The 24,945-nt window shown below is 42.0% G+C and overlaps 4 protein-coding genes, 1 long non-coding RNA gene and 1 pseudogene across 5 annotated transcripts; 5 read left to right on the forward strand and 1 right to left on the reverse strand.

Moving 5' to 3' along the window:
• The first annotated feature begins 2,802 nt into the window (after positions 1–2,802).
• On the forward strand, positions 2,803–3,745 carry LOC145705622 (transcription factor HES-2-like). Its single transcript, XM_081783110.1, has one exon. It carries the CDS (start codon positions 2,894–2,896, stop codon positions 3,623–3,625), a length of 732 nt encoding a protein of 243 aa, XP_081639236.1. The 5' UTR covers positions 2,803–2,893; the 3' UTR covers positions 3,626–3,745.
• A 3,358-nt stretch (positions 3,746–7,103) lies between these two features.
• LOC145705631 (uncharacterized) lies at positions 7,104–7,392 on the forward strand. The gene is made up of 2 exons (XR_014134616.1): positions 7,104–7,159; positions 7,207–7,392. It is a non-coding gene; the product is annotated as an uncharacterized LOC145705631 (long non-coding RNA).
• Positions 7,393–7,448: 56 nt separating this feature from the next.
• On the forward strand, positions 7,449–9,726 carry LOC145701406 (transmembrane protease serine 9-like). The gene is made up of 5 exons (XM_081778624.1): positions 7,449–7,896; positions 8,043–8,288; positions 8,332–8,919; positions 9,000–9,236; positions 9,326–9,726. The coding sequence occupies exons 1-5, from the start codon at positions 7,449–7,451 to the stop codon at positions 9,724–9,726; spliced, it is 1,920 nt and encodes a 639-aa protein (XP_081634750.1).
• A 375-nt stretch (positions 9,727–10,101) lies between these two features.
• LOC145701407 (macrophage mannose receptor 1-like) lies at positions 10,102–13,197 on the forward strand. Its single transcript, XM_081778625.1, has 4 exons — positions 10,102–10,254; positions 10,327–11,778; positions 11,976–12,597; positions 12,850–13,197. Exons 1-4 carry the CDS (start codon positions 10,163–10,165, stop codon positions 13,195–13,197), a joined length of 2,514 nt encoding a protein of 837 aa, XP_081634751.1. The 5' UTR covers positions 10,102–10,162.
• Positions 13,198–13,199: 2 nt separating this feature from the next.
• On the forward strand, positions 13,200–22,367 carry LOC145701408 (macrophage mannose receptor 1-like). Its single transcript, XM_081778626.1, has 16 exons — positions 13,200–13,416; positions 13,783–14,613; positions 14,943–15,665; positions 15,715–15,811; positions 16,456–17,375; positions 17,534–18,757; positions 19,690–19,974; positions 20,015–20,302; positions 20,341–20,450; positions 20,774–20,805; positions 20,983–21,164; positions 21,206–21,397; positions 21,500–21,699; positions 21,741–21,948; positions 21,989–22,168; positions 22,211–22,367. Exons 1-16 carry the CDS (start codon positions 13,326–13,328, stop codon positions 22,330–22,332), a joined length of 5,685 nt encoding a protein of 1,894 aa, XP_081634752.1. The 5' UTR covers positions 13,200–13,325; the 3' UTR covers positions 22,333–22,367.
• On the reverse strand, positions 18,825–19,473 carry LOC145705627 (myosin regulatory light chain, smooth muscle pseudogene; annotated as a pseudogene).
• Positions 22,368–24,945: the final 2,578 nt, after the last annotated feature.

Genomic DNA, 24,945 nt, shown 5'->3' on the forward strand with positions numbered 1-24,945 from the left:
TTACGTTTCTGGGAATTTACGGGCTTGATGATTGAGATCTGTATTTTTAATGATGATTTTCAAGCTCATAATTTTACAAAAAAAAAACAATTTTAGACCCTTTTTTTTTAAAGAAAAGAAAAATTTCGTCAACACAGGTTTCAGCAACCTGTGTGGAAAACCTGAGTCAGGGTCCTGATTCTTTGCATAGCGGCTTTGAAAAAGACATAGCCGCAAAGTGGCTTTACTAGAATATAATTTAGATTTTGATGGTACTTTAGTCAGGAGCCCTACTCAGGTTTTCTACTTAGGTTGGCGGGACCGGGGTTGGTTTTGTTTTTTGAAAAAAGGCTGGTCTTTCCAAATTTGTGCCGTCCATAATTTCGCCCGATTCATTCGTTCGGATTTCCGTTCCTCCTCAAAGTGCCAATATCTTTGCCCCTTGATCTTACACGGATCCGTGTTATTTGTCGGAAGTCGGCGCGTCGGACATTTTTTGATTGATCGCCGTTTTCGGCACTTTGGCACACTTTGAGTTGGCCTGTTTTATTTTCACCAGTCGACCAGGCCGGAAATGAAAAAGGAGAAGAAAGGGAGAGTCACAAATTTGATTTCAAAGAAGGACAGCTGCTGGGAGGAAAAGGCAATAAATATTGAAATTACTATCGTTATTTGAAGAGTTATTGCCTGACGATTTTGATAATCACAAATTGTTAAAATTTTGGCTTCATTTAGGAAAAATTGCAGAATCGACCATTAGTGCAACTTTTGACTTAGATATTAGGAATAATAGAGTGTGCCCTTGTTGATCCTCTTACTTTTTGCATGTGTTCCCTTGTTCATCCTAAGGCCACGTAGCCTTACTTTTAGCCGGCAACACGATGAAGTCCTTCTTGGCTCTTCAGTTTTGGGCATTTGCTGCTAAGGCTACGTGGCCAAAGATGAACAAGGCAACACATGCAGCAAGTAAGCGGATGAACAAGGACACCCCGATTTTTTTCTCGAAATATTTTTTTTACATTCCCAAATCTCAAAATTTCTATTTTTTGAAGAATATTCTTCTTCGCAAAATAACCACATATTGTTGTTTATCCTATTTCTTATCCGCTTGAGCCAGCCAAAAACCATGCGCACTAGATAAGCCACCTCAATGCTCCGCCGAGCACTGAGTATTTTCCAAGGTGCTAAAGGAAAATATTTTCCCAAGTTTCAACTTTTGCCCGTTTCAAGCGCTTTGAAATCGTTTGAAGATGGTTATTTTGGCTTCTGACGGCTTTGAGACGTCTATTGTCGCAGTCGGCGCGGCAAAAGTGTGTAACAGAAAACAACAGAAAATGGGGAAAATTACGAATTTCAAAAGGAATTCGGACAATGGGGGGAGGAATTAGCACCCAGCAGAGCAGGGGAAGCACGGGGTTTCAAGTGGGTATTTGAAGATTGACAGGGCGGCGGAGGGGGTTTTGAAGATCTCGGTGCTTTTCAAGAATTCTCCATCAAAAAACATTTCCCAGCTGAAGGGGAAATTAAATTTTTCGTTGCATAAAAGCCTATATATCCCTCCCCACGTGCCTACGAACCCACTTGGCAAGAATATCTCCAGTCTTGATCCGCTCAATTTCGCTTTCTGGGCCACGCGACGCCATGTGCATCCCTCGCCCCTTTCCCACGACTCTAAGATCGCATAATTTCGCCCTGAGCTGCCTGGTATATACATTTCAGAGCCCTGTTCTCAAGGAGCTCAGCCAAGTTTTTGCTCCAGTGAGTAAAGAATGTGGCAAGTGGTTATTTTATGTTTATTCATAACAACTTTCAAATCGTAGAAAAGTGCAAAGATGGAAAATTAAGGGTGTAGCCATCATTAATCTGATTTTTCCAGAATCAAAAAAGTCGACCCTTCATGGATAATTCGAACCTTTTTGATGGATTTTTCGATATTCAGAAGCTTGAAAATTTCGAGTAGAAACTTCATTGAACCATGCGAAAAAGAATAAGTTATCAGATCCGTCAAATCTCAAAGGGAGGCCTCCCCTTTTTATTGGAGGCAGAACGGAAACTATAACTGGCGATGTGGGGCGATAGTAACGACAAATTGGACAATTTGCATGAGGCGGCGGCGGCGCAACAAATTGGACCGCCCAGGCAAAACAGTTTACGCCGCGGTGCACACTTTAGTCCTGCTGACGGACGAGCCAAGATTGCGTAAAGAAAAGATAAAGGGCTAGCGTTATCAAGTTTCGAAGGGGGCAAATTTGAATGCTCTCAAACTGTCAAAAATGTACCGAAGTCTTCAGCCTGAAGCTGCTTTTTATTGAAGGGATCTTTTTTAAAAGACTAAAATAATTTTGAGAACCATAAGGATGTTTCTGCTTCTATTGTTCCGCAATAACTGAAATGACCAGATGCGAAATCTAAGACAAAATCTAGGAAGAGCCTAGCTTGAACTGTTTACGCAAGTTTAATTAGAAATATTTGATTATAGACAGCTATTGGTTGATTTATGAAAGAATTTCATGTTGACAACTTGACTGCAACTTGTACTAAAATTATGAAAAACTGAAAATTTGGTTCTTTTTGGAGAGCTAAGAATAAGAAATTCCTGCTTATCCTCACCGAGGCCACACTTGTTCCCACGGTCACTCGCCATTGTCGGCTCGATCAAAGCGCTCGGCACGCCGTCCCTTTCGCTAAACAAAAAAAAGTCCGAGTAGCCAAGTGCGCCACCCGCGCGTGCGTCCGGCGCTGCTGTACGTAAGGAGCGCCGCCACGCGATTACGTCGCCCTGGATTCCCCTACTTCAACCCCTTTAATTTGCCGAGACGTGTTTCATTCAGTCACACAAATCAGAACAGATTTACAAAAAACACGAAGACTAAAAAACTTCCTTTTTTCAAAAAGAAAGAAAAAATACGAAAAAATGTCGACTTACCGAAAAGAGATTCTCCCCACCGCCGGTTCTGTCGGCCCGATTCGCTCCAAGATCGACCGAGCAACCAGCAAACCCTTGATGGAAAAGCGAAGACGAGAAAGAATCAACAAGTCGCTCAACGAACTCAAGTCCATTCTCTTAGAAGCCTACCGACGAGATTCCGCCTCCTGCTCGAAGCTCGAAAAAGCCGACATCCTCGAAATGTCCGTCCGATACATTCATTCCCTGAAGACCCCAAGCGGCTATCCTTTCCCTGGAGCCGTCCTTCCAGCCCATGCTCAGCCAAAGCCACAGCCGCAAGCAGCAAGTGAATTGAGCCGGGTCCTAGCAACTTGCCCAGAAATCAGCGAAGAATCAAAGCGAAAAATCCTCGGTTCCATCTCCCCGAATTCCAGCGCCCCTCGAGTCCCCCTACCAGCCCCTCAGAAGCCTGCTCCACAAAACCCGCTCAATTTGCCAACCCAGCAGCAAATCGCCTTCCAACAGCAGCTTCTGGCCGCTCAGCTCGCCCAGTACGCCGCTGCTCAAAGCCTCGCCGTTTCTCAAAAAGCACCAAGCATCCCTCGATCCGACTCGTTGAGTTCCGGCGTCAGCTCTGATGAAGATTCAAACTCCGATGTGAACTCGCTCTCTTCATTTCCTTCTTCCCTTCCCGAAAACAAAGCTCCCGAGGCGGCCATTCCACAAGCCAGTACAAGTCCGATCTTCCGTCCCTGGTAAAGAGCTTCTTTTCTGCTGTAAAAATATTTGATGCACCTGCTACGCATTGCCTTCAACCTTTCAATTCCATATCTGCTTTTTTCTTTTATTCTTTATCTTATAAATATAAAATGCAAACTATCAAAAAATCAAACGAGTTGTCATATTGAGGTTTTGAGCTCAAAAATAATCGATAGTAAATTCAAGAGTCAAATTGTTACTGAAGCAGGAAACTAAAATTACAGAAAAAACTATTGAAATTCTTGAATTTTTCATATTTTTATCTTAATTTCTATTTTTTATCATCAATTCGTTCTTTTTCCCAGAAATTTAACCCTGAAAGATGAAGAGCCGTCGAAATTCCATGGGAAGCGCGTAAAATGCGTCCGTTCCGCTCCATCCACTGTTCAAAGCTATCTTCCGCTTGCGTTAGGCAACTCGTTAGGCGCGGCGGGGCCGTTCCGCGGCGCGCGCTTTTGAAAAGCCGAAGCACGCGCATCGTCGAAATACACCTGTCAATCCGGAAGTCCGATCGACTCTTTATGACATGATTTATGGGACAGATTAGGTCTTATGCTCAATTTATCTGGCTAAAAATCGAATAGAATAATTCAGGAACAATTTTATTTTGCGAAAAAAGAACAAAAAAAAACTGTCAGTTGAGAGCTTTTCTTTTGAAGATCGAGTATCTGCTCGTCACGTGAGCGCGATAATGCCAGTTTCGAAAAGCCGCGTCTTTCGTTGATCCGTCTGTAGTCCCGCTCATTTTTGCCCTGTAATGAGGCGTAAAACTCCCCCTCGAGCTTCCCCCTTGTTGTTCCTTCTTTTGAGTCACATGATTTGATGTGTAATCGGTGGACAGGACGGATGTCCGACTGACAGGCGCGAGAATAAACGGGTGCGATTAGTAAGTTTGGGAAATTTGAAAATTTGAAAATTGGAAAATTGACTTCCTGTTTTCCTTAGAGTTACTCAACTGGAGAAATTATCTGCATTAATTAGTATCTCACGAAAAATTTTCCTTCCAAGCTTCGAATCTTTATTCTCGAACAATCATCAAACAAGAAACTCATCATCCACGCGATCAAAAAGACGTCGCCAATTACAGTTACGCAGAACACTTTTCCTTGGAAGGCGGCGTGCGTCCACGAGCGTGGCCGGCGTCAACGTCGTGAGTTCAGGTTCCGTCGCAGCGCCGAAATCGAAGAATCAGGTTTCATCGCCAGAACGCTCGTGCGTCCATCAGATACTGTTTCATTACTGTTTTTTATAGAATAGGACAGAACTCAATTGACAATTGATATCAGAAAAAAAGGTCGAAATGACTTTGATTTGACCTTTGATATTGAAAATTAAGGGTGTCACTTGTCTATTTCTTTGAAAAAAGCGACCATAAAGGTCAGGTTTCCATAAAAAATTTCTTTAAAATTATTTTTTTTTCAACGATTGTGATTTTAACGACCGTTTTTCAGGCTTGAAAAGCGCATTTCCTGAAAGTTCACCATCTAACATTTTAATTTCAATTTCAATTGGTTTTTTTGATGCAATGACTTGACGCCTGCCATAACTTTCCGTCAGCTCTCTCCCACTGCGCGTGCTTCTGTCATGTGGCTGATTTGATTTAGAACCTCACTCGTGGAAAGAATCTCATTTTCAAACCCTTCCAAATTGAAAACGTCAACAATAAAAATTCTCCGCAAAAACCGCTCGGAAAACATGTAAAAAAAGGACTGCTTCTGAAGAAAGGTACTCAAAACACAAACAAGCGGCTAAAAGAAACAATTGTTAAAAGAGGCATGAAATTTTCACACGTGTACTTTCAAAGGAAAAACCAGCGGTACGACTAAAAGGGAGGAGTTGAGATCTGTTGCATGAATTTTACGCTTGGAGTTTTTGTTCGAGATCTGAAGATGATTTGTTTTGGTAACTGGAGAAACTTGTTCTTTTGAGGAAACTCGTTGACTCATGAATATTTTCAGTAATGAAGAAAATCGTCGAGTTTTTTGCAATTTCAATATGATAGTGACATCCTTATTCTAGCTTATTTTTTGCCTTTTACTTATTCTACCCATCATTAAAGTTGTGACACCGTTATTTTATTTTCTACTTCCCCTAATAAAGCCAACCCTAAACCCTTCTCTTAAGTCGTACTGTTTGTATTACAGTAAAAATGACTCATACTTACCCGTAATATTGCTAACGCTAACCCTTACCCTACATTCTAATGAATTACTAAAAATAATCTTTGAATTATCAGTCAAAAAACTCTTCGATTAAAAGTCATCTTGGCGCGTAATTTGGCACGAGTCGTTTAGTTAGTTTCGTAAAGGAGCGTCAGATGTAAGTCGCGGTGGTCCATGTGAATTGTCTCGGATCTGGCGACCACATCAATCAAGGCACGAGCGAGGGTGCGCGCGTGGGAAACGCTCCGGCGGGATATGAGCCAAGCGATAATGAGGCAAGATAATTTGAAAGCGCATCAGATTCCCTTCAAAGGGCTCAGGGAGCGTTCATGTGGAGCTGCTCTTCGCGATTCTGGATAATGTTACTGTTACGGAAGAATAGAGCCGCTTTGATGAATTTCTGATGTAACAGACTGGAAATTTAACATTTTGGTAAAAAATTTGGTATTCATCGAGTGTCTTTTTAAAATTATTTGTTGAAGAATTATTGTCAAAGAAGCCGGTACTAACACACTGAAGGTAGCGAGTGATATTGTTTCATTTGGTCGATTTCTGAGCGAGAAGAAATAATTTTATTGTGAAACTAGGAATAATTTTATGGTTTTCAGTACAACTCTTCATTCAGCCCTTTTGATAATTTTAAACTGTTACAGTCAAGTCTACAAGCTGGTACGTCTAATTTATATTTAGATTTTTCAAGTAAAAGGTCAATTGATAACCCTAATCTTTCAACTCTTTCAAAAGCGACCACAACTTTGACCGATAAAAAAAGTCCCGAGCTTCGGATCAGCCAGCCAACACGCTGAGCGGCTTGGGTACTTTGATCCAGAGCCGGAGAAATTGATACGAACAAGGTTTTGGCATCAATAACAAGTTAGAGTGATATCAGCTCAAGCCCGCGCACCCACCTGCTAACAACATCGGATTACCGCAAAAAGACTCGTCGGACTTTTTCGTATCTTTTTATTCAAATGATGCAGTTGGAGGTTCATTTTTCTCTCTTTCATAATTTTGTTTATGCGTCTGCGGATTTGAGGATGTTTGACTAGACGCGCTGCTGATGAATATAAAAGGTCAATATTCTTTATTAAATTTCAAGGAAGCCGGCTACAAAGCATCAGTTTTTTTCGAACGATACAGAAAAAAATCCCATGTAATCATTTTCAATTAGATAAAGCCGTTCTGATTAAATTGAAGGTCATCGAAATCGTTTCCAATTCTCGAGTTTTCCGTACGTAAGCTGGTTTAGAAACGTTTTTGTATGCAATTGCAACTGAATTCCAATTCAATGATATTAATTAAATGTCGATCTAACTGTTTATAATCGAGCTCTAACGGAGTTAAAATCACAAAAACCGTATCAGAGATGAAGGTAACAATTTTTACTCAATTTCAAGGTTTTTGATGAGATATTTTTAGCTTCTCGCTACCATCCTTGCCGGGACTTATGCCTATGAACAGCCGAAATACTACGATTTTCTCCGTGCTTTGAGCCAGAAAAAAAGCGGCTGGGGTGCTCCAACTAATCGAATCTCAGCTTTGCATTCGCTTTGCCCTCCATTGACAACTCCTGATAATGGAGAAGTCGTCTGAGACCAGTCAACTTGTGTTGTCTTTCTGCTCCGCCAACTGGTATTGTCGCTGACTGTTGATTCAACTGGATGGGTAAGAAAAAATGCACATATAAGTGTGCAAACGGCGCTCCCGTTGTCTTCGAAGGACAGAGCTTCGGAGGCATCACTTCTCTCTGCGCATGTCCACGATGGAACAACCGCATCTGCGGATGGAATACGCGTAAACTTGCCAAAATGATCACGAATAATGATCTTTCGAATTTCACGTGTGGAAGCGCGCCAACAACATCCAATCCAACAACTCCAGCAACATCTGCTCCAACAACTCCAACATCTCCAACAACTCCAACATCTCCAACGACCCCTATAACTCCAACAACTCAACCTGGTGTATTTCAGGAGGTCTCGGATACGATCGATGCTTCCTTGAAAACATGTTCAAGCTCACCAACATTTGAAAGAATCATCGGTGGAATAGAGCTCGATAGTGCAGGACAATTGCTCTGGCCTTGGCTTGGCCGTCTGTCAGTTGCCGGTTTACATAATTGCGGCGGAGCTATTATTGATAAACATTGGGTTCTTTCAGGAGAGATTTAAAATATATTTTTTTGATACGGAGGACAAAAGTGTTACTCTAAGTGAATCTTTTTCTAAAAATGATTAATTTTTTATCTTCTGAAGCCGGTCATTGTTGTAAAGACATAGATCAGATTGAAGTTACTTTCAACGATTTGAAGATAAGTGAAGAAGAATTGGGAGAAACAACTTACACTGCAAGTGAGATTCTAGTTCACCCTAAATACTTCCCTGGAAACGAAGAGACCTTTGAAAAAATGCAAAATGACGTTTGTTTGCTTAAATTTGAGGAGGATCTCCTTGCCATTGAAGAAACGGCAAGAGCCTGCCTTGCTTCAGAATTTCCCGAAGGTAAAATATCAGTTTCCAAGCTCTTCTTAAATGAAAAATTAAGCTGGACAAGCTTGCTGGATTGCCGGATGGGGATTTTACGAGGAGGATAGTGGTAGTTCGGACATACTTAAGAGCGTCGGTTTGAACATTCTTTCCCATGAGTATTGCAAGGAACATGCTCCAGCTTCGAATATGATGACCCAGAATGAAATCTGTGTCGGGCTCCCGGATTCTGATGACGCTGACGATCTCACAGATGGCGGTAGTGGCGCATGTAGTGGCGACTCTGGAGGACCTCTCATTTGCAATGTCGATGGGTTCGCGACAGTCATGGGTGTAGCATCTTACACTTGGCCGCCTTGTGGCTCCGCTGGGCTACCCTCTATCTACGCTTCGATCGCACATGACAATTGGGTTGAGATGGTCCTTAAAGGCAACAACGCTGTTGAATTTGATCCTGTTTCTGACCGAATCGATGAAACTTTAACGACTTGCTCTGACGCACGATCGCTTGAAAAGATTATAGAAGGAACACATTTGGACTCGCAAGGACAAGCACATTGGCCGTGGTTGGCGCGACTTGCAATCGGAGCGTTAGATGGAGGAACTTGTGGTGGCACAATAATTGATAATCACTGGGTTCTCACAGGCAAGATTCAAATTTATAAGTTTGATTTAAGAAAAATGATGATTTTGGTAAAATTTAATTGTGATTTGAATTCATTAAAGCTGCTCATTGTGTTGAACATACAACCACAGTTTTCGCTACTTTCAATGATTATTCAAGCGTTGAAAATGAAAATGGCGAAAAAACACTCGAAGCAAGTCAAGTTGAAATACATGATGACTACTTTGATGATCCAAACGGACTTTCTTTTATGGACATTGCTCTCCTTAAGTTCGACGAAGATCTTCTTTCTTTAGATGGAACAGCTAAGGCTTGTTTGGCAACAAGCTACCCAGAAGGTTTAACTCAATCGTATTTTTTAATATATTCTATGTTTTATTTATATAAGAAATTGTTTTTCAATTATCAATGCTTAAAATAAATTTAGCCGGACAAGCATGCTGGGTTGCCGGTTGGGGAATGCCTGAAGACGATCATCCAGTGGACTCAATTCCAGCCTCAACGATCCTTAAGAGCGTCGGTTTAAATGTTTTTTCACAAGAATACTGCGCACAGAAAGCAGAATTCGATCTTTCTACTATGCTGAAATCTCATGATATCTGTGTCGGTATTCCGGATTTGGACGGGGACGGAGAAATGGAAACTGGCGAAAGCATTTGCATGGGAGACTCAGGTGGACCTCTTATCTGCAATGTGAATGGTGCTGCAACTGTCATGGGTGTTGCTTCAGGCGTATGGAGGCCATGTGGAGCAAAGACGCTTCCTTCTGTATACGACTGGATAGCACAAGATAATTGGATTAGCCAGACCATTGCAGCGAACACTTGATTTAAATTTCTTTTCTACGATCATAGTGATATCTCATTCTGTTCTCATTTTTACATGGTGAATAAAATATTTAAAAATATATGAAAAAATTTAGATCACAATCTCAATAGAACACGATGAAATAACGAATAATTTTTTTGCATATTATCGTCATTTAGATAAATACTTGATGTAAAAATAAAATTCGCATTAGGAAAATCCACTGTATTACGTAATTTAGTGCTTATGCAAAATTGATATTCTGACTACTTGTCTACTTGGTCGTTATAGAATTTTCCACGTGCTTGATTTTCGCACTTCTTAGTTAACGAAAATGCGCTGGTCGGAAGAGCCAACTTTCAGAAATCACACTTTACGAAGTGATCATAGTTCACGAATTTTTTCTATAGAAGAGAAGTTACGAAATACTTGCTAGGTAGATAGAGTTTTTTACAGAATGCGCATTCTAGCGCTAGTGCTGGGGTTGACCCAGGCGCAGAATTGCCCAGATGGATGGGATTATCATGAAAACAACTGTTACTACTTCAGGTTTGATTTTTTTAGCAGTGGCAACAACGAGGAAATATTAAAAAGGAAATCTTTTTTTATTAATTATCATAGCGGAATACCAGATAATGGAGCTGGAGTCACATTTGGCGTCGCGGAAAGCGAATGTCAACATATGGGTGGACATCTTCTGGCTACTCTTGGCTTTTCTGAGCATCAATGGCTTATTCAAAACGACGATTTACGGGAGATGTTCAGCAAGGTCTTCATCGGCGCGCACAAAGTTAACGGTAAATTCACCTGGACATCTGGGGACGAGTGGCAAGACAAATGGGCTGGAAACATCCCCAGTCAGAAAAGAGATCTCCCGTGGAAGGAAGACGAGCCAATGAACGATCCGAATAAATTGTGCGTGACTATGGACATGCGAAAAATTCGCCCAGGAGAAGTTGGGGGTTGGGAAATGGAATCCTGCAGCAGGCCCCATACATTTGTTTGCAAAATGCCTCAGAATCAAGTCGTAGTAAACTGCAATGATGGATTCGAAGAAGCAGCGAATATGTGCTGGCTCAGAATTCATGAAAAAATGAACTTTCTCGACGCTCAAAAAGCTTGTGAAGAAAAAGGCTCTTATCTCGCTGAGATTCGAAATCAGCAAGAATCCTACGCGTTTATTGAGTACATGAAAGCATCTTCAGCAGAAGCGGGGCCCTTCTGGATCGGCTTGCGCCATGATGAAGGTTCTCAAAATCCAGAAAAATTCACCTGGCAAAACTCGCAAGAACCAATTCGATTCAATGAATGGCTCGAAGGTTATCCGATTCTCCAAAGCCCAGCCGAAAATACCTGCGCTTTCACAGAGTGGGATACAGACGTTGAAGGCCGCTGGATGACAACTGCTTGCGACTCGGAAGAATACAATTTTGTCTGTCAACATGACCTTGGCCTCGTTTGTCCGAAAAATTGGATTCGAAACGATGACATGTGTTATAAAAATTTCGCAACTCCAGCTTACAGACGATCGTGGACCGATGCGGTCAATTTTTGCGACGATATTGGTGCTGAAATGGTGATGATCAAGGACCAGAAAACGCAAAATTTTCTCGCTCTTCATCACACGAGTTTGCTTCAAATTGGCGTGCAAGATTATTGGATCGGTCTTTCTACCACTGAAGATGGTTTTTCATCGCCGCGATGGATCGATGGAAGCCCTATCAGCTACAGTGAGATGGGGGTATTGAATGGAACGTACAACCCTTATTGCGTCGAAGCCCTGACAACTGCGAGCGAAGGCAACTGGCAGGATGCTTATTGTGGAAACATCAGATCGTTTATTTGCCAGGCAAGAGTTGGAACTCGAATTTATGAACCCTCGGAAGGCATGCTTGACTATCTCTGCGCCAGCGACGATGATGATGGAGAGGACTGGCATTTCTTGAACAATACTGATTCTGGAGAATTGAGCTGTTATATGATTACTGAGACTCCGACGAGTTGGCAGAGAGGGTCGAAGATTTGCCAAGATGCTGGTGGTTATTTGACTTCTATTACGTCACAAAGGAATGAGTTTTCAAAAACCATAAATTTATTTTTCTTCGTATAAATTTGAGTTTTTTAATTTTTTCCTTGAATGAAATCAATTAAATATTAAGCGAATTATTTATTGACTCCGCAGGATTCTCATCATATTTTCTAATCAACTAATAAGTTGATTGCAATTTAGCATTTGCAACAAAAGGCAAAAATTTTAAAAACTCTTAAAGGGAGCAAGATTTTGTCGAACATCTTTTGTACAAAAAGTCCCTTCAATTTCTCTCCGGCGACGCTTGGATTGGTCTTCAAACAACAAAAGGACCTCCAAGAAATCGCAAAAAGTACGACGGAATCCCGAACGAATACTGGGAAGATGGCAAAAAGTACGAATTCAACAACTGGGCGGAAAATCAACCAATGTACACTGACAAATCTGACTCGTGGGAAGGCGACTGTGTCTGTCTATATGGACTTGATCATCCTACTGTCGGAGCATGGGCAAACAAGGACTGTACTAGGGCTTTTGATAAGCGACCAGTTTGCAAGCGCCCAATGGTAAAAAATCCTGACACGACTCCGCCTGGAATCATCGACGAGGACCAAAAAGAAGCGAATATCAAATACTGCGGCGCTCCTCAATGGCGATGGAATGCGGAATTCAAAAGCTGCTATAATGTTATTGATACACCTTTGCCATGGGACAGTCAGAGAAAGACCTGTGCTGATAATGGTGGTTTCATGCTGGATATTACATCGCCAAGTGAAAATCAATATGTTCAGACATTAGGAAAGATTTTCATTTCAATTTTATTTATTGTGATTACTTCCTCAGATGGCTACCTCAAAAAGTTGGTACAGTAACATTTTATGAGATTACTAGAAAATTCAAGTTTGAGTAGAGTTTGATAGAAACGCTTAGTTTGAATCAAGCTTTGAAATCCTTTGAAATCCTCTTCAAAAACAAAAATTTCGAAATTGCTGCATTTAATTTTTCTTGCAGAACTGAAAGCGCCACTAAGCTTTATACGAGTATTCAAGATTCGATACTCATCTTTCCGCTTCGGATAAAATTAAGACCTGAATCATGCATAAAATCTTTCAAAGTCGCACTTCTCCCTAGTGGTGCATTCTGGACAGGTGGCTTTGATGCTGGCCGAGATTGGCTTCCAGACGATGAAGATGGTCCTGCGATTGGACAAAGAAACGGCAACTGGAAGTGGGATAGAGCAACATCTCCTCTGCCTTATTTCAATTGGGAAACTGATCAGCCAAACCTTCCACAGCAAATTGGACCAACTTGTATCGAAATTGGCGCGAATGGAAAATGGACAAATCCTGAATGCACTCAAAAACGATTCACCATCTGCGAACGGAACCCAATTTACCAGGATCCAGTTGATCCAGAAGAAGAATGCGACGGACCTGAATGCTGCTCTGGCCACATTGGTCTAGAAAACGGAGGACCCATTCCTGCTTCTGCCTTTTACTCGAACTCTGAAAATAGAACAAGCTCTGCTGCTGATCATGGCCGACTGAATCGAGTTTATGATGTTTGGGGCTTTGGCGGATACGGAGGTTGGATGGCCGAAAAATATGCAAAGGATCCGTATTTGCAAGTCACCTTCGATGATTTCTATGAAGTGCGAGGAATCATTACTCAAGGAATCGGATTCTTAATTGAAAATATTATGGAGATATTATATCTTTGATGGTATTTTTTATATTTTGGATTTTATTAATGTAAGTTTTTATGTAAGTAAACAGGAAATTCACTTATGGCGGCGACCTAGAGAGAACTTGGACATCTGCTTCATTTTATTTTTGAAAAGGGTAAACCGTTGATTTCTCTTTGATTCTCAGCGTTTTCATTCGAGTGCTTGGGTCACCAATAATGATGATAAGTTTTTTGGTTCATAATATGAATTTGTCAGTTTTCTCATCAACAGAGCTCTTTTAAACCCTCTCTCAATCAATTTAAAGATTGATTCGCCCCAAACTGCGCGAAATTTAATCGCAAAAATCAATATTTAAATTCGATTTGCATCCGAACTAAAGGTGTTGATGGCGGTGGAGCTTATGGCGTGCAAACTTTCAAAGAATGGACCCGTTCATTTGCCATTCGCTACGCTATCGGTGATGGAGATTATACCGATCTCGTTGACGATGTCGGCCAGACAGCTCTCTTCGACGGCAACTACGATTCCAGCTCTCAAGTGATCAATATGTTTCCCCAGGCGCTCATTACCAAGTCCATCCGAGTCTACCCCCGCCAAATCAAAAACAACTACGCTGGTCTGAGAATGGAACTGATCGGCTGCAAGGCTACTTGTGTCGATTCCCTTGGAGCTGCGAGAAATCCTCCCAGCGGGATGAAAATTCCAGACCAAGCTTTTACGAGCTCCAGTGCTGTTCCTGGTCACGAAGCAAAGCACGGAAGAGTCGTTTATTCCGAAACGAGAAGTGAGCGAAGACCGCATCAGATTTCAGTGAGCAACACCGTTCAAACACAAGAACTCGCCGAACTCGCCTGTCAAACTGAATTTGAAGGAAATGGCGCGCTTGTTTCGATTCATAATTCTGAAGATCAAGAACTTGTCCAGAGCAAAATTCAGAACTCAAACCCATCTGACGACGATACTTGCTTCTGGATCGGGCTCAACAGAAAATCTTCAAGCTGGCATTGGATTGATGGCTCTGCTCTGAGCTACAATAATTGGGCTGCGGGAGAGCCAAAAACTGGTAACTGTGCATGCATGGATTCTAGCAAAGGCTTCAAGTGGTATGCAAGATCTTGCTCGAGCATGAGCCCGTATGTTTGCGAAGGATTTCAACCTGAGGATGTTTGGATTGCAGAAATTCAAGGAATAGGTCATTTTTTGTATCTAATATTTTTTGTTCTCATATTTTGGCATAAGTCAGCAATATAAGTAAAACGACAGCTGAATATTTGTAAGAATTTATTTAATACTTTGGTACAAAAATTTGGTCTATTCAATTTCTATACGAGAAATATTTGTGTGTCATTTGAGAAAAATCTGTATTTTGATTAATTTCAACATTTTTTCAATTAACGGCATTGCGATGTAAGCTAGGTATGCTGCTTCATTTTTTGCTCATATTTTTTTAACCTTATCTTACTTTATAGAGGCTGATAAAAATCGAACCACATTATCAATATTTTTATCTACCTTCGAAAGTCGACCCACTTCAAGATAACACTCAGTGGCTTCAAATCGACCTCGGAGAAATTCATGCTATCAACGGTGTCGTTGTCCAAGGCAATCCCGTTGCAGATGAATATGTCAAGCAATTCCAGCTCAAGTTTTCCGATGACGGCGAAAACTGGTGGTGGTATTACATGTACCATCCAGGAGGACAAGGAAATGCTTGGGTTCAGAAGTTTCAGGGCAATTTTGATGGACAATCTACTGTTTCTGCTTATTTACGGCATCATATTACCGCACGATTCGTTCGAATTAACCCAACACTTTGGGAAAAACGAATCGCTCTTCGTGTCGACATCATCGGCTGCAAAGAACACGGGCGTATAGAATGCACGGACTCAGCTGCTTCAATCTTCGATCTTTCAAACAAGGACCATATTTCGGCAGATTGCCCGAGAAACTGCGCCGCGGACGATTTCAACTCCGACGCGCCTGTTTTCGGAACAGGACAATATGAAATGACCTCGAGTTTCTGCCGCGCGGCAATTCATGACGGCAGAATCGACAACATCAACGGCGGATATGTCAGCGCTAAGAAAATCAAGAACAACCCTGAGAGCTACAAGGGAAGCGGCGCTCACGGAATTCAATCGCTTGATCTCGACTCGAACACTCCTGGATTTATCTTTGAAGGCGATGTTCTCGGTTGCGAGGATGGATGGACTGGCTTTAGAGAAGTTTGTTACTACAGGAAAGGTTTAACAGTAATCGGAGTTTATTCCATAGAAGCTTTCTTGTTGAAAAGATTATTCTGTTTATCAAGAGCTAGCTTCCATCCTCCTCGCTGCAAGGAGTCAACAAATTTGGCGACTTCGTCCAACGCAAGAGGGGCTTGACGAGGGGTTGCGAAGTAATTCGCTGTTCCCTCTGGTCTGTTTTCATTGACATTTGGAATATTCCAGAAGGCCATCGTCAACTAAAAATCAATTTAATCAGGATTTCAAGAGATCTGTTTTTACCTGAAACGGAATAAGTATCAAAATCTTCATAACTCGTTTATTTCTACAATTGAACCCGAACGACTGTTTTTATACAGTGAAAACTCAAAAATTGGCCGGTTTTCAGATCCAAATTTCCGAAAAAAGCGGCCAAATTTTGAGTTTTTTGCCGGGTAGCCAAGCTTCCTCTTCAAAAAAGCAAAGTTTCGAAATTTTCGAATTTGGGCATGATTTTCACGTTTTTGATGAATTTTATTCAATTTTTTTGCTTGTTCTAAGTCATTTTTATCAAAATAAAGTTATTTTAGATGATTTAAACGCTTCAAAATAGCTAAAAATGGTCAGAAAGACCATAATTTGGGTCTATTTTGATGCAAATTTTTTTATTTTTGAAAAAGCGGCCAATTTTTGAGTCTTTTTCAGATTCAAAATTCAGCCAATTTCGATCAAAACCGGCCAAATTTAGAGTAGGCAAATTTTGAGTTTTCACTGTACACCTTTATTTCGGAACAAATGTTAGATTTATGAATATTAAACCTTCGAAAAAGCCCTAGTGTTGCCAACGGCGATGACGAGAATCTCGTCACGTGGTCAGAAGCGCAACAGAAATGCAAAGAAGTTGGCGGCTATTTAGCAACAATTGACGATCAAGCTGAGCAAGATCATGTCGCTGCGATTATGCACCAGAAACAAGGAATCAATGAGTGCTGGATCGGGCTTACTGACAAGGGACATCCGAATTGGTACGACAAGTGGGCAGAAACGGGCGAACAAGTTCGCTACACAAACTGGGGCATGGGCGAGCCAAACAGCGGAAACAGCGACAGCTGCGTTCGAATGTTCCGAGGAGGGCCTCAGAAAGGAAAATGGGATGATTACGGATGCGACAATCTTGCCAGTTTTATTTGCGAGAAACCCAAGGTCCCTGTGAATTCTCTAGAACCAGATCACGAAAAGTGCAAAGTCGGTTGGGAGCCGTTTGGCAACCGATGCTACAAATTCGTCCAAAGCCCGGAGGAATGGAGCTGGGCAAAGCACAACTGCCGTGGCCTCGGGGGAGAATTGGCGGCGATTCATGATGCAAGTGTGAATTCCTTTATCGCCTCTAGAATTGCTGAAAACACGCTTGATCATCACAACTACTGGATTGGTTTGTTCTCTGAATCGAAACTCGGAACTGGGGAATATTTCAAATGGATTTCAAAGGAGCCTGTCGACTTTACCAACTGGGACACGAATGAGCCGGGCACTGCGAATGAGTGTGCTCCTGTGTGGACCTATCGTGGGGAAGAACAAACAGGCTGCATTGATAAGGGTCTCCCAGGCCAGCTTGTAGGAGAATGGTGCTCTCCAAATGAAGAGTTCACTGGAGCATTTATCGCTTGTGAAGAAGGAACTGGTCTGAAAAAGGAAACCGAGTGCACTGCCATGAACAAAGAGAATGGCAAGTGGGGATATCCCAATGAAGGTACGATGATATCAATTCTTAATCATTTGACCTGATTAAAGAATTTCTAAAAAGAATAATTTATTTTGAACTTTCTGTTTTCTTTCTGTCAGTTTTTGACAGTTTTTTTGAAAAATCAAAAAGAGAGAAATAGAGATATGATTTCAGTTTATTTTCAGGTGATGGAGCCAGACAATGCTGGGAAAAATACAATTACGTTTGCGACATGATGATGGAGGGAGAATCTCGTCCAACGATTCCCTCTGAGCCAATTGATGACACTCCTTGCAAGACTTCTGAAGGTTGGTATGGATATGATGGCGGCAGCAAATGCTACAAATTTGACAATGAACCAGCAAGTTGGGATAATGCGAAGAAACACTGTAATGCGTACGGAGCCTCGGCCCATTTGGTCGCGCTGCATAGCTATAGTCAGGAACAGCGACTTTTGCCGATTTTATCAGAGCATGGAAAAGGAGTCGATCATTTCTGGATCGGTTTGAGCACAAACGGCGTCTCTGGCTACCGATGGGTCGATTTCTCGCCCGTTGACTATGTGAACTGGGCTACAAACGAGCCAAACAACCACAACGGCGAAGAAAACTGCGTTGAAATGATCAATTACGGCCTCTTTTCTGCCTGGAATGACTATTTCTGCTACTCAACGAAGGCTTACATTTGCGAAATCGACCGTTCAGAAACCCCACAGACTCCAACTGTGCCTCCAACAACGCCGCCACAACTTGATCCACGATGCAACCAAGAAGACTTCCCCGATGTGAAGTTTTATTCTACAAGAGTGGACGTCAATGGGCTGGACAAGACAAAATGCGTAGCTTTTATTCCAGAATTGGATAGCTGGACTACTGCAGATCGATACTGCCATCAGTTCAATGGTGGATCGGGAAGATTGATTGCTATTCATAGTCAGAAAGAAGTGGAATTCGCAATAACTGTTTTGGCTGCTCAAGAAGATCAGTCAACGGAAAAGTCATGGATCGGTCTCCAACAGCCCTTCCCTGGAGAGCAATACAGCTGGACTGATGGAACTCTTCAGGACTTCTCATTTTGGGCCGGATCGCAGCCGAACAATGACAATGGTAAAAAGACCTGCGCGGAGATGGATGTCAATACTGGCCTTTGGGTCGCCGCTGATTGTTCAAAGAAACAACAAGGACTTTGTCAATTTATCCTAAACGAAGGTGGTGCTCCTCCTCCACCACCACCTGATTTTGACCAAACTGGTGGGTGTCCTGAAGGATGGTATCGATACAGAAAACGATGTTTCCAGTTCAATGGACTTGATACAATGAGTCCCGAGCGATTAGGATTCGAAGCTGCAGAAGCAAAATGCGTCGAACAAGGAGGTCATTTGGCATCGATTTACGACAACTACTACAACTGTAAGTTTTTTAAAAGTAAAGGGAGGTTTATTCACAGTAATGCGCTTGCTCACAGATTTAATTAAACTTGCAAACAACGGATATTAACAGTGGACGAGAAACCGTATATGGCCAGTTGTTCCCAACCATGGCGGCATTTTCCCATACCAGCCCTTAGGCCCCAAGGGTGATTTATTCCTCAGCGGCGTCCTCATCGGTCTGACCGTGAGTGATGGTGTAGACGAGGGCCTTGTAGTCAAGGTTGCCTTGGTCGTCCTTGGAGGCGGCGGCAAGGAGGACATCGAGTTCTTCCTGGGAGAATCGGTCGGCCTTGGTGGTAAGGACTTCACCAAGGTACTGGGAGGGGATGGTGCCGGTGTTCTCGGGGTCGAAGACCTTGAAGGCGTTGCCAATGACTTCCTCGGAGTCAGTGCCGTGGAGCTTGTCAGCCAACATGTTCAAGAAGACGGTGAAGTTGATTGGGCCGGGAGCTTCAGCAAGCATGGCATCCATGGTAGAGTCGAGGCAGGAAGCGCCGAGGGACTCGTAGGTGGCCTGGAGATCACCCTTGTCGATGAAACCGTCTCGGTTAGCGTCGATCATACCGAAGGCTTCCTTGAACTCCTGGATCTGGGAGGGCTCGAACATCGAGAAGACGTTCGATGCCTGCTTCTTGGACTTCTTTCCCTTTCCCTTTGGCATGTTGAAAGTTTTTCTAGAAAAGAAAGTTAGACCCCGATATTTTCTTTGTTTCCTTACCGAGGACAAGATCAAATCTCTTGACTAAAGTTCCCTTTACCTCGGTCTGTATTTATAAGATCGAGGTGTCAGCAGTCCTCAGCAGTCCTGCTAAGCTGAGAGTTGCTCACTATTTTCCTGGCGTGGTCCCTGAGCAGCTGTTCCCAAAATACATCCTTATTTAGAAATATGAAAGTGAACTTCTTCTTTTTCAGCTTTCTTGTCTTCCATCCTCTTCCGCGGACCATCAAAGAACCTCCTCATTGGACTCAAATACAACGGACTCGCTTTCCCCAGCTGGACTGATGATCAAGGACTGACGTTCACAAACTGGGGGCCAAATGAGCCCAGCAACGCGGCGAATAAATGCGTGGAGCTACTGTATCATGGAACAGGAATTTACACTCCTGGACACTGGCAAACTGTAGATTGTGATCAGAAAAGACCGTTCGTTTGCCAGCTCAAGTTAGATTCCCAGTACCCGGATGATCCTAATCAAGGTACTTTTTAGAATCAATTTTGTTGCTCACATTTTTCTAGCTCCTAATCCCAACAACTGTCCAACGGGCTACTATCCTTACGACACTTCTTGCTACAAACTCAACTCCGCAGCTGCAAGCCGTTCTCAAGCTCGCGCCAACTGCGAGAGCGAGAGCCACAGTAATCGAGGATTTGCTGGGCTTGTAACTGTCTGGAACGAGCATGAATCCCAATTTGTTTCTTCAATGCTTTGGGGACAAAATAACAATCTCTGGCTCGGAATGAACTTTGCTTATGATGCGGACATCGGAAGGGCAAATTATTACTGGGATGATAATTTCCCAATCGGTAGGAAAAATTTTGAGATGGAGTGAATTTATTTATAGTGTTTACAAACTGGGGACATGATGAGCCTAAGTCGTCGACTGATGCACAGGGATATGTTGAGCTTTTCAAAGATGGAACTTGGGGAATCTCGAATTCGACTTCAGGAAATGTTTTTAAAGAAAACCATAAAAGACATAAATTCTTTAGAAATAGATATTTTGCTCAGTATTATTATACTGAGCATGATTTTATTGACTCTATTGCAGTTCGGGTATCTCTCTGTCCTAATCTCTACTAAATACCGAGGATTTTTAGCATTTACCCCGAAAATTTCCTAAGTATCGATATTTGGAAATCTGAGTTTGGCTAAAGCCAATCGAATGTCTCGAGACACGTAGTGGTGCGCTGTTCGGGGTAAATTGGTAATAAATTTTATTCTACTGCCTAAAACTTAGGCCCTAAGTAGGAATTTCATTTAAAACGAATGAAAAGCATCCTTACCATACATCTGCAAAATCGAAACGGTACCCACTCCAAATCCTGACACCGACCTTGGCGAATCCTCTTGCGAACCCGGCTGGCATCTTCTATTCACTGACAAGGGCGAAGAAGATCTCGACGGAAAATACTGCTACAGGAACTGCTTTCATAACTCCTCATAAAAAAAGATTGCAATAGAAAATTTTATGAAATCAAAAAAGAGAGCGACTCGAGCCAAAAGAATTTGGTGATGCTTATGCTGACTGCAACATCTTCGGCGCCACGATTATGTCAATTCATTCAGAGTTTGAGGATAAATTTGCGCAGAGTATCATCGGACACGACAATGCCTGGCTTGGAGCCATCAACATGCCTGATGGAAACGGAGAAGTCTATCCGACAGGTTTCTTTGAAAAACAAGCATTTCTTCAGCATAAATTTAAGGATGGCAGTGGCTCGACGAAACAGCATTCAAGTACACTAACTGGGCTGAAGGAGAGCCTTCTCTAAACGGCGACGAGTACTGCCTCGAGCTTTGGACTAATGGATTCTGGAATGATGTTGCTTGCACAGGAAGAAAGCCCTATGTTTGCCAGAAACGGTCAATTCACTCTTTCTGCGCTGTTCCAGGACCAGGTAAATTCGAGCTCGAAAACAAGGGGAAACGGGACAAAACCCTGACACCCCCCGCCAGCCGAGATACTGCACCTCGCTACCAGTCCTCGCTTATGTATTTAGATCGACAACTTTGTGGTCCTATTAACATCGACGAAATGGAATGCGCAGATGGATTCGGCTGTTGCTGGGATCCCGAAATCGATCAGTGTTTCCGACCAGAAAGTACTTTCCAGTGCTTGGAAATGGGTGGAACTTGCAAGCCAAAAGATTACATTGACTGTAACAGAGGAATTGGACCTGGAGCGGATATTTGTCCTCAGGTACGATTTCTATAGAAAGCGCGAAAGACTGAAATCATCAGGATAAACGATGCTGCCTCGACTGTCAAACAGATCAATGCCAGAAAGAAGAGGATCAATGGCAAGCTGATGATGGCGAGTGTCTTCTTGCACAAGGCCAGTGTATTTTCGACTCGTTGAGCTGCTCTCAAGTGATTGGAGATGGAGGTGTTTTTGGCAATGAAGAGTGCGGTGGTCCAGATGATCGGAGATGCTGCAAAAAACCAACAGGTAAAAATGAGTAAAATCGAAGTCTTCAACAAGCCTTAAGGCCCATCGACGGTTACAATTACTGTCACAGTCCCTGGATCAACTGGAACAACTGAACCAAGTGGTGGCGGTCTAAGTGGAGGAGCAATTTTTGGGATCGTCTTTGGCGTCATTTGCTCGATCATCATTGCTGGCACGATTGCATATTTCTCTGGAAAGAACAAGAGCAGTGCACCTCTTGGTAAGAAATGAGAAACTGTTATCGATTTTATTTCTTTTTCAGTGCCACAAGCAAGTGTTTCGAACCCGATCACGTACGGAAAAGATGAAGAGGAGGAAGATGCAACCTACATGGGTCAGATGAATCCTGCCTTCCAAGAAAATGCTGAAGATACGAAAGAATAGCTTTCTGCAGCTGCTGTAAATACAAAACTGACAAATAAAGCACTTCATATTTATTCAACAAAGGAGAAATACTCTTCGCAGTAGATATTTTATTGAGCAAAATGGGATTCGCGCTATCGGTATTCATAGGGATTTCCGTCGGCAAGCGATTTTCTTCTCGACCGTGGGGCGATAAAACAGATCCAAAAGAAATTAAGAAGAAAAGCAACTCCAATTATGTATAGAGGATATTTAAAATAGCTATATCCCTGAAAACTGTACCAAATAAGCAAAACGCACAGAGCATACTGGATTTGATGGATAATTGTATTGATCGCTCCCTGAATTATTCAATATCAAATGATGTAGTTTTATACATACAAATATTCGAGACTCATCGTCCAAATCAGGGCTGGCAAATTAGGGTCCCGCCAGCCGCACTAATTTGAGTTAGAACCCTATTGTTAGAACCCTAACTCTCATTTTATAACTTTTTAGTGCGGTTAGTACGAGTTGGAAAAAGCCGCACTAAAATCGTCCTAAAAGAGGCGCGCGCTTATTGGTGCGCCAATCATGGCGGGTCATTCGTTTTTCTCATCCAATCAGCTCCATTCTTTTTTCAATCTTCCACCAATTTGTCCTCCGCGCCTGGTGGTAAGCGCGCGCCGATTGGATGATGAAAAAGAGCCTCATAATTAGTACGGTTAGGGCGGCGATTCAGTCCTAATAGACGAAAAAATATCAAGGAAAAAAATAGGACGGGTAGGACGGGGATGCCGCACTAATTCGCACTAATTTTGAGTTAGAACCCTAACAATTTTTCGGTAGTGCGGCTGTTAGGACCCTAATTTGCCAGCCCTGGTCCAAATCATAGAAAATGATCTTTGTTGTTGAAAGAAGCAAATCCTTCTTTGATTTTCTTTCTTCAAAAAGCCAAATTGCAAAACAATGTGCGAGCATAGGAAGTCCGAAGAAAATAAGAACTAGTGTCCGCTCGGAGAGACCGTTTTCATATATAACACTCCGTGGTTCAGTTGAGATTTCCGCAATATGATCATAATAATTAACTGCTGTAATTCCTATGAGAGCGATATACAGCACCAAAACAATAACTTTCGTAAGTATTTGAAAAGAAAACTAAAGATGTGTTTGTTAATTAATAACAATTATTATGTTTTTACCATAATGAATAAGAATGCGACCCGAAAAATATTGAGCTCGCCGTCATACTGCAAGGTTTTCTTTTGCGACGTTATCGACCAAGAAAATGAAAGAAGCGAGAGGAAAGCAGAATAAACAGCATATATATTTATGGGATCAATATCTGACCACTCAGATATTCCAATATAAATTTGTAGCAAAATCTTCAAGAAAATAAAAAAAAAATGATTTTTGATTTTAAAAACCTGAGGAGCCGATTCAAGAGCAGCTTCAACAAATCTTATTTTAATCATTTCTTTTTGTAAAGAAAGATCATCTGTATTCCGTCGTTTCCAAAAGTGATAAACTGGCCCCAATAAAAAGATATGCATGATAATAAAAATTGGTGATTTTCGATCATTCGATAGTTTTTCCGACGTAAAAGAAAGATATGCTGATAATGTACCAGCAAATAGAACGATCCCAAGCGTCAAGGCTGCCCAGTTATAGTCTTCATTGATTAAGTAGTTTATCGCCAGGAAAATATCAGAGCTTTTGAAAGTTTATAATAATGGATTGCTTAAAGAACCTACCCAACATCAAGAATATAAAGACAAATCCTTGCAATTACTGCAACAAAAGCGTATGCCTTTTTTATTTCATTTTTTATGCTCATTTCGAAAATGACTTTCTAAATCAATACTCTTGAATATCAGTCTCTTCCTCAAACAATATGAAGCTAATCTGCAGATTCAATTCATTTATATACCTTCTGGATCAAAGGCCCAAACTTTCATGATTCTTTCAACTTGAAGCCGCGTATAAACATTTCAAAGGATCCTATTTGTCCACTTCCTGGTTAATGACATGAATTATTGCCGGATATCTAAATGAGAGAAAAAAGTCTTTTGGTGAATAATTTATTGATTTCTTCTAAGAGAATTTTTAGAAATGAAGTTGAGATCAGCTCAGAACAATATTCCAGGCACAATTGAAAATAAAATACATGTAAACGATGCTTGCTGACATGATCAAAAACATAATCACAGTCATCCATATTGCCATTGATCTCTCAGCTTGAAGATTCACCAACTCACTCGCCTCAGTTGGAATGACCAGATTTGTCTGTGGAGGAGGAGCAGTTTTCTCATTCGATTGAGGAATCGTTGGAGCAGGTGCTCCTTGGTAGGATCCTTCAGCAGCATAAACAGTAATCAACGAGCTGGTGGAGAAGGTGACTTTGACGTGATCGACGAAGCTGACAAAGGAAATGATTCCGACGAATCCGATCAAGAACCAGGCGATCACGTGAGCGTAGTTGTCCCACCAGCCGATCCAGTAGTATCCGATGCAGAAGGTCAGAGCGGCGGCGAATTCGAAAAATCCGATGGCGCCCAACTGAGCGCTAGCAGTGCGGCTTCTTGAGAGTCCTATTTGAAAGCTTGCGCTTTGAGGAAGACAGATTGTCACGACGAAAACGAGTCCAAAGATAAC

The sequence above is a fragment of the Oikopleura dioica genome, chromosome PAR (assembly GCF_907165135.1).
Source record: "Oikopleura dioica chromosome PAR, OKI2018_I68_1.0, whole genome shotgun sequence".
Lineage (NCBI taxonomy): Eukaryota > Metazoa > Chordata > Appendicularia > Copelata > Oikopleuridae > Oikopleura > Oikopleura dioica.